General features: G+C 36.9%; 1 protein-coding gene across 1 annotated transcript in view; it reads right to left on the bottom strand.

The window, feature by feature from the left end:
- The window catches only part of crlf3 (cytokine receptor-like factor 3), a 39,589-nt gene extending 32,452 nt beyond the window's left edge, over positions 1 to 7,137 (bottom strand). The window contains exons 1-2 of the mRNA XM_039739574.1: positions 6,998 to 7,137; positions 1,663 to 1,799 (exon numbers count right to left, since the gene is read on the bottom strand). Coding sequence (XP_039595508.1) covers positions 1,663 to 1,779 — 117 coding nt within the window. The 5' untranslated portion in view covers positions 1,780 to 1,799; positions 6,998 to 7,137. The remainder of the gene's footprint in view (positions 1 to 1,662; positions 1,800 to 6,997) is intronic.
- Between the last annotated feature and the right edge of the window lie 6,238 nt (positions 7,138 to 13,375).

Below are 13,375 nucleotides of genomic sequence, written 5' to 3'. Positions count from 1 at the left end.
TACCATCCAGACACTGTAACAAATGGGGCCAATACTCAGTCAAGTTTGTTACCGTCTGATAGTGGAAAAACCCAATCAATGGGCAACCTCCGCTTGAGTCTGATAAGGAGGCGCACACAGAGTCTTTGTTTATATGAAATACAGCATGACTGATAAAATGGTGCCAGAATACCTAAGGTTTTAAATTACAAGACTTAAATGTTAGCCTATTTTTTTTAGTTAACAGGTCAGTACTGCAATTCTTTTTTTTTTAATGCAATTACAAGGATTCGCCATTATAATAATAAACTGGTTATTATATGTAGAGTGTGAGTGTCTAAATTAAATAAAATGTTTTTGAGTAAACATTTTATCAATGTGGCAACTTTAAAAAAAAAAATGAAAAAACATTCTACATTCACACATACTAGTTTATCTAGTAGATTATTTTCTTGTTAATAATAGGTAACACTGTTGTTAATAATATTGTAGTACCCTTTTTCTTTTGGCTGCTCCCATTAACTCTGCCACCTCCAGCTCTGTCTCCTGCTTTCTGGTCAGTGCCACCGCCTCCAGCCCATATAACATAGCTGGTGTCACTACCGTTTGTAGACCTTCCCTTTCACTCTTGCTGGCACACTCCTGTCACAAATCACTCCTGACAATCTTCTCTACCCATTCCACCCTGCCTGTGCTCTTTACTTCACCCCTCTTCAACACTAACCATTACTTAGTACTGTTGATCCCAAATATTTAAACATACCCATCTTCACCAACTCTACTCCCTGCATCCTCATCATTCCACTGACCTCCCTCTAATTCACACACACACACACACACACACACACACACACACACACACGTATTTTGTCTTGTTCCTACTGACCTTCACTCTTCTCCTCTCTAGAGCATATCTCCACCTCTTCAACGTCTCAGTGACCTGCTCCCTACTCTAGCTACAGATAGCAATGTCATCCACAAACATCATCGTCTATGTACTGCAGTACACAAACATCTAATTTAATTAGCAAACTATAAGCTAAAATATATCCTCTTTCACTTAAATGAAAATATAATATATGCAATGATAAACTTTTAAAAATTCCAATTAGGACAGCAGCACATATGGATTGAAAACTCATGCAATCCTATCACATTAAGCTGGAAAACTATAACATAACAATAAAGAAACATTAAGCAAATTAACAAAAGATTGTGATCTTTACTGACAAAAGACAAAAATTCAATGAAGGCAGGAGACTGCTTAATATTCATATTGGAATCTTTAACCAAAGTAGTAATACAGTGGCATGATTATGAAAAATAAATAAATAAATAACCAATTGGAGATAGGCAATGGTATCCCACAATCCTGAATTTGATAAGTAGTTAGAAAACCAATGTATTGATAAAGAAACTTTAGTTTATAAGACAATAGTTTTAAATATTAAATTCTGTACAAACAGTGTTATGACAAGGTAAACATGTTTTCTCACGAGCATACAAAATGTTCTGTAAAACATTGGAAATATAATAATCCAAATGTAAGATGTCAGGTCATAAAAAAATAACCTTACAAAAAGCATTTTTATGCTTCCCTTCAAAAGTATTTTTTTTACTTTTGAGCAGAATGTTTCAAAGGAAAAACACCCTCAGAAGTATGGCTTACAGGAATTAACCTACCTGTTTACGCGCTTGGTTCAGATCTTGAAGGCGTTGCTGTAGCTCAGTCTTGTAGTTTTGGGCTGCCTCAATGCTCTCTTTTGCCTCCTGGAGCAAGATATCAGCTTCGATCGACATGGCTCCAGCTCAACCCTGCCCTGTCAGACAGGCAAACATAAGCATGTCAGGGAAATGCTGGTATTCTCCACAATAATAATACATTGTATTTACATATATAGAGCCTTTCCCGATGCTCAAGGCACTTCTTCCAAGCAACAACAAATTGAGACAAATGGCTCAACTGTATTTGAATATGAACCATATAGTTTTAAGGATAATAACTCCAAATAGTAGAAAGGGGGGATATATCAAAAAGTACTTTAAAATTAAAGAGAAAAATGTGTTGAGCCCAGACATTTGTACCTTGGAGATTTTAGGGCATATCTACCATCAGTTCAGAACCAAATCCTCCTAAACCATGATATCTGCACTCTGCTCTTGCTCTGATTAGCTTTATATTCCTAGTAGTAGACTTTAAAAGCCATTTGAGAAATATGAAGACACAAAGGCATCTGTGTAAGTACTGGAAGTTATTACAGTGGTCAGTGTAATAAATAATTTACTGGAACAAAGCAGTAGGAACAGAAAAAAGCCCCTACAGAGGAATGATTTGGCAAAGGTGCCCAAGATATCTGCTGAACATAAAACATACATTTTTAAAAACATGGAAAAACAATTTAAAAAATTAAATTAATGTATTTCAGTACCAGTTTACTGGATTTGTGTTCAGTTAATCCTTTTTAGAGACAGTAATGAGTGCATATTTGAAGTGGACTATTTTATGCAGTCTGGTGTCAAATGGTCTACCCATTGGGTTTGCAGCATCCCAAGTTCTGATGTTCGTATCACGCATGGTTCTACTAGTCAAGCTCAAAAGCGAAATCAGCAGAGTGACAGTGTGATATGATTATGCTTCCTCAGTTCTCAAAGATCCTTAAAAGGTCTTTTCGATACCACTGCCACTGCTGTCACCTCCCCCATCAAAAACCACTTCCTGGCAAAGTAGCTCTTACCAAATCTTTTGCCTCCTTTTTAGTTTCTCTAACAGCAGACTAGCTATACACCCCACCCACCCTCATAATGTTTCTGGATGCAAGTAGCATCATGTGACTAGGTACACCACCTGGCAAAAAAAAAAACAATTAGAGCAATGGGCTGCCGTGGAATGCTGTGGGGTCATAAAAAAGTCCACATACAAGACAAGACAATTGCAGCTGCCCCAGTCAATCCAGAGAGACTTTTCTGAGATGAATAAAATATCAAAGAATTACAAAATGATGAACAAACCAGTCATTCAATGTAGTGGCAACAATAAAGCAATGACACATAACTATTCACGTGGCAATGTATAGGATAAAGGAAAGCTAAAATAATAATTATGACTAATACAGAGCGTTGTCAACAAATCACACTATTAATAGCCATGGCCTAAACATGATTCAAGATCCCCCTTACAGAAAAGTGAAAATTGTGGTTCTATGCTATAAAAGACCTTACCCATAATGTAGAGAGATGTATTCTTCACCCAGTGACACTCTTCTACTCTTGTTTACATGCTTATCTCATAGCCATTTTGGAGGATACCATACCATACCATTTTTATTTGTTGAGCGCTTAAAAACACATATTATTCAGGATGTAAATATCCAGTACAAAGGAAAGCATGAATATCTAAACAATTAAGCAGGTGGGTGGCAAATGGAGAGTAGTAAATGTGTACTGATACTGTAACTCTTTTCTGTCATGGTATAAACTGACAGATTATGCAGTGCTTCTTACTACTGTAACTCTGTCACCAACATGTATCAAAGGAAGAAGGTGGTTTAATTCAGATTGGATACAAAATGTTTCGCTGGAGGCAAGAACTCAGTTACGATGCTCAAAGCGTCAAAAAAATATCAACATTTGGCCCACCAGTTTGTCCAGGGCTTGGAAAATCCCAGTCCAGAGACTTTCACTAAAAGTGGGCATGTCAAGTCCTAAACCAATGAGTGATACTGTCATAAAGTAAGCAAATCTCAAATCTGGCTGATAAGAGAAAAATGAATCTACACTGTATCTATACTAAACATCATCTGATAATTGAGTATTATGTCTCCTTGAATTCAGGCATAAAAGTATGTATTGGGTTGCAGAAAAGAGGTAAAGTAAATCCTGGCAGCCAGCCTCACATAAAGGTTAGTAAGACAACATGACTCACATGCACATGGAATCGGCAGCAAAACTAAAAGAATTCAAACAGGTTACAACTCTTACCCTGCATCACACAAAGATGAACACAAGTGAAGCAAGGTGACTTTGTCTCAAAGGCAATCAGATGCTTGGTAACAAAATGTAAACCTCAATTGAACAAAAGCATTCTTTACTAATTACATCAGAAAAAAGAAGGACACCAAAGAAAACAACTTATAAATCTCTGTAATTTTTTGTTAATACTATAAATATCACCACAGAACAGTTCCATTGTCTACCACATCCTGTTCAGTCTTTCGTGGATTTACTGCTAAATGCCAGCGTGCTTTAACTCACAGGTCATAAGCTGTAATTCAGGAAGTGACACTACACACCTCAAGGAAAGATTCCCCCATGGATTAATATGTTGGGGAAATTACTTAACCAAATACTGTCAACTTAAAACTGTGCAGGAGGTGGGACGGTTTAAAGAAAACACAAGAGACGATACTGAAAAGAACAAAAGAAAAACAGGCATTTCCAAAACACCAATGAGCCTGTTTCACCCCACCAAAGCTGCACAAACGTGACCCAAGAACTTTACTTCTGTGATAATCTGACAATGTTAAAGAGAAACTGGAATGCAGACATATGTCAGTATACCTTAATAACATTGAAGTTACACGTTAATAGTTATAATGATGGTGTGGTTTGAACCATGAAAGAATTTCAGATTTGTTGGAATCCTGTATTATTTGGGGCATTTTGATTTTGGTGTGCTTGACAAATCGTCTTTAGGGTACTAGTGTCTCCACTTTGTTATCCTGAGCTGCAACAATTCATTTTATTAGAGAACCTTTGTAAATGTTAACATTGCATTTAAAATGCTTCTTGTTACAATATTTATTGCCTGTGCAAGTTTTGTTGTGGTCATTAGAAAAAATGAAACAATTAATAGCTTCTAGAAGTCAAACATTTTACTCATCGGTATAAATAGTTAAACATTATAATTTTATAATAGTTAATGAAGAGGGAGAGAGTGGCATAGCAGGTATATTTGCTGCCCACCTTTTTTATTTTTAATCTGGTGTTATTTCCAGTTTTAATAGCTTCAGTGAAAACTGAGAATGTTCACATTAGACTGGAATAGGTTTAAATCCAATTCACTTGATGACCAACTGTAAACTGGCCCAATAGGCGTGGGGGTTATTCCTTTGAGTGTTGAGCCAATAAAATATAAATAAAAAAAATATATAAAATTAAAAAAAAACATTATTTTGGTGACAGAATATATCTCCCCACAATCAGTTGCTAGGAAAATGCTAGTTTATAAAGGATGAAAGTGAGCAGATATGTAATGCAGTGTTCAAAAATAAATTCAGCCATTAAATCAGTTCAACCTATTCCTTTACCCTCAACTTCCTGGCTAATGATAAAATATGACAGGATTTCAAAACCTCATTCAAAAAAAGAGGTTAAAACAATATATAAATTAAATCTCATGAGCACAAGTAAAAAGTTAGAAAAGAATCAACTTCCAATATTTTTGGCAATGTTGCATGAATAAATCAGCTTATGAAAAGTCAACACAAGCAATATTTAAATACAATTACACTGGTCCATAATTTTTTTTTAATATCTACTCCTAAAACAACTACAGAGGGTCTCCTTATTTTTTCTCCATTTGTTCAATAACTCCATGACAGACAGACAGACAGACAACTGTCCCAAGGGGAATGTTTTGCATGTGTGAGAAACTACCACAGTCAGGGCACACCAAATTTTACAAGTAATTACTTCATAGTCCCATTATAGGAGATGCATATGTTGGAAACTAACAGAACCACAACATAACACCAGTTTTACAAATCAATCAAGTATGGCACAGTGGCAAAGTTGTTAGTGGTGCTGCTTCAGAGCTCAAGTATTCTAGATTGTGAGCCTTGGCTTTGACAAGGTTTGCATGGATCTTGCATGTTCCCCCTTTGTCTGTGATTTTTCTTTTCTTCCACGCCCCAAAATTGTGCATGCCAGATTAATGTGGACTCTTAATTGACTTTTATTAACAAACGGGTGTGTATGCATGTATTCCATCTGGTGCCCCATCTAGAGTTACTTTCTCCAGGCAGATGAAGTGCCCAGGATAGGCTCTAGCCCAAACGGATGAAGCAGGTCTGATAAAGGATCGATTAATAAAGGTTGCCAAGCTTGTCTGTATAGCGGATAATAAATGCATGACACCGCATCCTAATTATTTTTGAAGTCTGCTTTGTTTCAACGATCAGATTGTGAGAGATGCTAAATGATGCGGAGGTTAATACTGGCCACTCTAGTGATTGGGGTTTATGCTGGTATTGTTAACTGCAGCGTGATTAAAATTTTATATAAAACAGTAAATGAAATCAAATGTGAAAGAGGCAGGGAGGAATACAAGTTGCAGATCAAAGGAGGATGAGCAATTAAGAGAAACATAGAACTATTGGGATGAGCAGACAGTAGAAGGAGTCCGGACCAGTCAGTGTACAGTATGTGGACCGTATGTGTATATTCTTTCCCGGCTTGCTAAGCCCCCAGGTTTAAGTGCGCCTTGGGCCACCTGGGGCGCGAATGTGTCTGGTACTAGACTGGCGCCCCGTCCAAGACTTGTTCTTGCTTTGGATGCATCCTGAATTGTTTCAAACTACCGCTGACCTAAACTGGATTAAAAAGCGTTTTAAGAATTGATGTGTGTGTATGGTGAGATATACAAACAGATAAAAAACGAGGGGTGTCGCGCTGCCAACGTGCACTCCGCACTTCCGTAAATCATTACACAAGTTTCGATAAACGCCTCGCGCCTTCAAGACGCTCCGCTCCATAGATTACACAAAACAACACTGACAAGCAAACACGCAAAAGATGAGAAAAAGTTTTTAAACCTTAACTTCTTCATCAATAAAAACCTGCCTTACAAAAGCCCCGTACCTTTGGGGGGCGTCACGCGGCTGAATGGCACGCCGCTACTTGTTACTGGGACTTTAAAGGAAACACCCAAAGTTGGTGATAACCGATGTGTCTAACACATAAAAGCAGAACTAGGCTCACAAAACACCATCTAATTTGTTTAATAAAGAAAGCCACGTACCTGTGAGTCAACATTAATTCTGAATCCAGAATAAGATGTTAAAATGACTAACTCAAGGACTAAGAGAAGTTCTACTAGACGTGCTCTTCTTCACTCACTTTAACACAGAGGCAGCTTCGCGGTAAGCGTCAGTCAACCCTGGAAGAGGCGGGGCGGCAGAAAAAAAACACAGGAGGTTTACGTTATCCAATCAGAAAGCGAGCAGCGTGACATACTTGGACCGCAAAACCGAAGAGGCGGGGCGATTTCCATATAGCTGTGTCTAGCATTGTGTTGGTTTGAGAGCTCGGCAGTTGTCTGAGAAAAGATAACGGCTGATGCAGTTTATTTCGTGTTTCACATATGACCTGCTTCATCGGAATAAAAACGAACTCGACCTGTTACCCAAGGGCAGTGTTTTTGTTCAAGTTTAAGTGTTCAACTCATTTAATTCTAACGAACAGTAAACTTTAGTTTTGTTTATTTTTATTGTTCGAGGAATCGTTGCCAAATTATGTAAAAACAACGCGTATGAGGCTTCACTCATTTTTTGTCAAGCTTCTAATGACATTTATACGGTAGATTACTAATAACTGGATATTCATTTTAACAAATAGCAAATATTGCTCAAAGGCTGTGTGTTTGTAAATGTACTGTGTGTGTGGTGTTAAGTCTACGTAAACTTACTGCAATTTAGACTTTTGTTGATCCTAGTTAAATCTTGTCAGACGATTATTCGTCTTTAATAAATTCTCGTAACCAACAATTTTTGAGCAAATAAGCAGAAATCACTCGTGTAAACCTTTTGTTGCATACTCGAGCCCACGCCACACTTTGTGGAAACATATGGATTTACTTTCAACAGTAACACTTTTTAGATAGCACTCAACCAACTTTGTACACCTTTTTTTTAGCATTTCTAGACTGTCTATTGTGTATAACCCTCTTAGGCAAGTCCACAGTTTTTCTGCAAGATTGAAATCTAGTTTCAGACTTGCCATTCCATGACATTAACCATTACTGTTTTAAGTTGGTCCTTGTTTGAGTTGGCAGTGTACTTTGGGGAATTATAAACTTGAAAGGAGAAATTTGTTTTTAAATATTCTGGCTGAAAGATTTTATACCAAAATATCTGTATGTTCGTTTCTGTGAGTAAAAGCTTTCACCTAGCCACTCTAACCTTAGCCATTGATAAATGTTCCAATTGTAATATGTGGGTATTAAGTTGCGGATTACTGCCATAAATTCCTGTGTCTTCTTTAGGTCTGGCCTTGTCTTCTTGTAGCCTCCTTGAAGATCTTTCTCCTTGGCTAGTTATCATCCTTACAGGGACATCCTTATCATTCCAATATTCTAGTGGTGCTTTATTTGCTCTTTGTATTAATTACAATCTTCAATGTGTTCCATTATTTTTGTAAATCCTGAAAAGTCGTTTTACATTTTTGTCTTGATTTGTATGAAAATGTGTTATAGAAATAAATGTTGTTGTTGTAGTATATCTTCTACCAATAAAATCCTATAGATATTTTGTTAGCTTCTTTTGAATCATGATTAGTTTTGCATTATGCAACAAGAAGAACACAGTGATGTCTTTTAATAATAACTGATATCATTTAGTGCAGTCAGAATCACCTGCATTAATATCAGGTGAAGATGGATTACTTTGGTATATGATTTGAAACGTTATTAGAAAGAGAGTGAACACTTACACAAGCAAGGCATTGTAATTGTTTTGTTTTTAATTAGTATTCACAGAAATTATATACTTGTTTTTCACTGAAATATTATTGTTTTTAAAATTGTAATAATGATAAAAATGCCTAACATGTTTTGTCTTGTTTTCACCCATTACATTGACAAAAGCTAAAATTTTAGCAAAGGTGTATGGGCTTTTGATGTTCCTTGTAATTTCTGTCCCATCCTCAGGTTGATTGGTATTTGTTCTTTCTAAAATCATCTGTATATATGATCTTCATTTGGATCTTGATCTTTGTTTGTCCGCGAATGAATTAGAAGAAAAAACACTAGATGGCAGTAGAGAGACAGCTAAAACATAGGCATTGCATTAAGAATCTCCTCCAGGCTTATACTACTGAAGACTGTAGTACTCCAGTCATACCTCAAAACACAGACATTCAAACTAAACAAATTGTTGTGCTTAAAATTAACTAAAGAGATCTTCATTTAGATCTTGATCTTTGTTTGTCTGCGAATTCCACGCACGTGTAGACCACCTTCCAGTTTAGTACGTTGGTGTTACTCACGGATGTCAACAATGTGCCGGAATAACGAAAGGGGTGGTGGACAGTGTTACGCTGGTTAACTGCTGAGGCCTGGTTAGAGAATGAGATTGCCGAAGATAAAAGTATGTGCCTACGTAACAAATGAATGAAAGAAAGACAGTGGGTAAAATGAATGACAACATAACAGCACGTTCTGGAAATTCTTATTGTTACGTTGTAGCCGGTGATTGCTGCACGTCTCACAATTGTACCGTGGCTTGCTCACATGTCAGTGAAGTGCTTTAAAGAGCCTGGATACCTATGTGTCCCCCTTTTATAACCATTGCTCCGTGTATATTGCCTTACTCTTTGGATTGCCACAAAGCAACCTGCGAGATTGGAGAAAGGTTGAGAAGGGATCGTGAGAGGAAACAACAGCGTCATGAAAACGAGACGACTGTGAACGGACAGAAACAGAAATGCTCCTACACCACCACATAATTACTATTCGGACAGTGATTCCGACTAGGCCGTTCCTATCGAATCTATATCCAAGGGTTTTCTTTTGTAATTTTGTTTCCCTTATAAAAAATCATAATGCTGGGTGACGAAGGGCCCAGTTCACGACTGGCAGCCGCGTTTAAACAGGGAGCCCTTCACAGACAACTTTAACACATGCAATGTAGTTGGGCGCACATGGCTAGTATTGTATAATCAGATAAGGCTATGAAGGGGAAAAATACAGAAAGTATACTGCAACACGTGCACATTTAACATAAGAAACATTTGCCTTGAACTTTCTGTCCAGATTTGATTTTGATTCAATACGCTTTGATAATCCCAAAGGGAATATTGTCTTTTCACATGACCTTTAGGGGTCAGAGTGCAGGGTCATCTATTGTACAGGGCCTCTGGAACAATTTTAAGGTTAAGGGCCTTGTTCAAGGGCCCAATGGAGTAGGATTCGTTCTGGCAGTAATGGGATTTGAACCAGCAGCCTTCTAGATGACAATCAGTTGCCTTAAAAGCCTGGCCTCATTCAAATAAAAACAGACTACTGTCTCTTTAACCATTAATTAATTTTCTGAATCTTAAAAATATACAGCAGGATCACAGATGGATTCTGAAGCATCAGTAAAAGAATAACTGCTTGGACAGACAAATGGTGAGTTTTTGATTATATATTTCTTGAATGATCTTCTAATTTTGTTTGAATTCTGCTCTTTGTTTTGTAAAACAGTTTGAGATGGTGTACTCTGTGAAGTGCATAATGTAAAATAAACATTAATGATTGATTGGACATATGCAATAATACAGTGAAATAGCATGTACAAACTAAAAAAAAGTGTAAAGAGTATAGGGGTCATAATAGATTTACTGGGCGGTACATTTGTTAGCTCTGCTGATTCACAGTTCCAGAAGAATGCATTTGAACCCCATACAAGTTACTTCTTTAGTAGTTTACATGTTTGCCTTTTGAGATTTTCTCTAGGTGCTCTGGTTCTTGTTCCAAAAATGTATGTGTCAAATACATTTAAACTCTTTTGAACATATGTCTTTGAATGTGCCCTGTGACTGAATGTTGTACAATTTGTGGTTGGTATCTGCGTTTTACTCAGTGTCACCAGGATAAATGCCAGCTTTTGTGAACTCATTCAAAAATGGATATGTGAATGGACAATTGATATAGAAAACAAATATTGAACTTTTTAAGGCATATTTGGGCCTTAAAAGTACTTGGATGGGAGACCAACTAAGAATGGCTTGGGTTGCAGAGTTGCTTCTGGAAGAGTTGTTGGTGTAGCCAGCTAGGGGTATTTACTCAGTGGTCTGTGTGTGGATCCCAATGCCCCAGTGCAATGAATGAGATACTGTGCTGTAAACACTGGTGTTGTCCTTCAGATGAGATGTAAAACTGCAGTCCTGACTGTCTCGAAAATGTAGAGTGTACCCCAATGTTCTTGCTATCACTGCTTCATCCATTCTGGCTTCCTAATCATCTAAGTGGCTGACTATCTCTCTCACCCTTCACCACTTTTTAGCTTATGTGTGATAAGCATATCTATCTATCTATCTATCTATCTTATAGTGCCTTTCACATTCTATCTATCTATCTATCTATCTATCTAATGGCTGGTTTGCCTTTCAAAAACAGTATTTTTAATGCCCAACTCTTTGTCCAACTTAATAAAAGAAATGAAGTTTGTTTAAATCTTTTAATCTATAAGGATAGGTGTACTAATCAATAAATGAGAATCATGTTCTTCTTCATTTATACCAAATGTATTTTTTCCATAAGTAAATAGCTTTTATACTATATAAATTAGGTAATGATAAAATGAATGCCTGAATATAATGGTGTAAAACTGGAAACTGTTATTTTTGACAGTGCATGACTATGTATCCTAAATGGTCCCTTCAGGTTTATAACTGTTGCTAATATACTTTCATTAGCCCTCTGAAACTCAGATTAGATTAGTTCATTTTTGTCACATTCTTTAGGCTGCGAGAGCATAGTAAAATTCTTGTGCCACAGTTGTTGAAGGAGTTGGGGGGCCAGGGAAATATATACAGGCAATAAGACATAAAGATGATAAATAAACAAGAAAATGCAATAAATAACAGTAGCTGAAGAATGGCCTAATTTGCACAGAGCAAAACAGAACTGTACAGATGTATAGATTGTCTTAAACAACAGTAGAGAATAAAGTACAGATGGCAGTATACATGTAATATACAGTAGAATTAGACATAAACCAGCATGTGGGTATAGTACATGGCAGGTAACATCAGGTTACCGAGAGTTTAGTGATCTTATGACCTGTTGGAATGACCAGTTTAAGGGTGAATTATGTACTTGAGTACACCACCAACAGCAACAATGTATTTCTTGTATAGCCCATAACCACACAAAGAGTGTCCCAATGGGCTTTAATGGACCTTGTTGTTTGTCAGCTCCCCAGCAATGACTCCCTAAGAAAATTTAAAAAAAAATCCCAAAAAATCCAGATAAACCCCCTTCCAGGAAGGTTTATGTGCAATGGGTGTCAAAAAATTGGATAAATACAGTACACTAAACAGAACACAATTGGTCCTCTTCACAGACCTAGATGGCCAATCTATCTTTGCCACCTCAGAACCCCCTTAATGCTCATTTGTAGACATTAAGGGAAAGCGCTTTAAAGTCTGAAGCCAGGAAGCACATTTTTAGGCAAAGAGTTGTGGGAACAAACTACAAAAATGCAGTTCAGACAAAAACCTTGACACCCTTTAAGAAATATCTGAGTAAGACAGTGGGACACTTAGCTATTATCTTAACAAATTAGTCTGAAGGACTGAATGGTCACCTCTCGTTTGTCTGTTTTCTTATCTTCTAAGAAGCTGTCCCTGAAGCAGATGGATCATATGGTGAGATGGGAAAATGGGATGAGCTGGATGGATGGTATCAAAGATGATGGATTCAGCCTTCGAGTAAATGGTATGAAGCTATGGAAGGTCAGTTCCAGCGATTTTAGGAGCAGTGCAGAGAGAGCTTTGGAGGAACTTGCGATCCTTAAGTCAAGTTACCAAGTCACACCATGATAAATCCGATTATGATAGGCCTACTTGAATAAGTGTAATGGTAGAATGTTTACCAGTATTTTGGTTTCCATCTCAAAGAGTTTTTGTCTTTTTAGGAAAGATCGCTGAGAAAAAGACGTAAAGTTCAGAGAATTAACGTTTGAATTCAGACACTGTTGTTTGAGTGGATCAAATTTAAGGATGTTCAGCTATTGTGCTCTAAATTATGTAAAAATGCTATCAGAGTTTCAATTATTTTATTGATTGTTTCGATCCGCTTGTGATTGCGTATTAAAAAATAGAAAGTTGAAGATATAGTGATGGAAGCAAAATGTGTTAGTGATAAATGTAAATTATCTTTCCACGACACCAATTTTAACGTTAAATTATATCTCTACCTAAATCTTTAAAAACAAGATAATTGATACTTTAATTAAGATGGATGTAGACTGTATTTAAAGATTAATGCATACCTATTTTGTCATATAATGTTTATACAATCAATTAATATAAATAAAGTTATTTAAACGGCGAGGTTACAACTTCATGACGTCAGAGGATGTCCGCTAACGCGGCTTTTTTTTGCATTCTTCCGTATATGCAAAGCAGTGTGACG

The sequence above is a fragment of the Polypterus senegalus genome, chromosome 17 (assembly GCF_016835505.1).
Source record: "Polypterus senegalus isolate Bchr_013 chromosome 17, ASM1683550v1, whole genome shotgun sequence".
NCBI classification, from domain to species: Eukaryota; Metazoa; Chordata; class Cladistia; order Polypteriformes; family Polypteridae; genus Polypterus; species Polypterus senegalus.
This window is presented reverse-complemented; position numbering and strand designations above follow the sequence as displayed.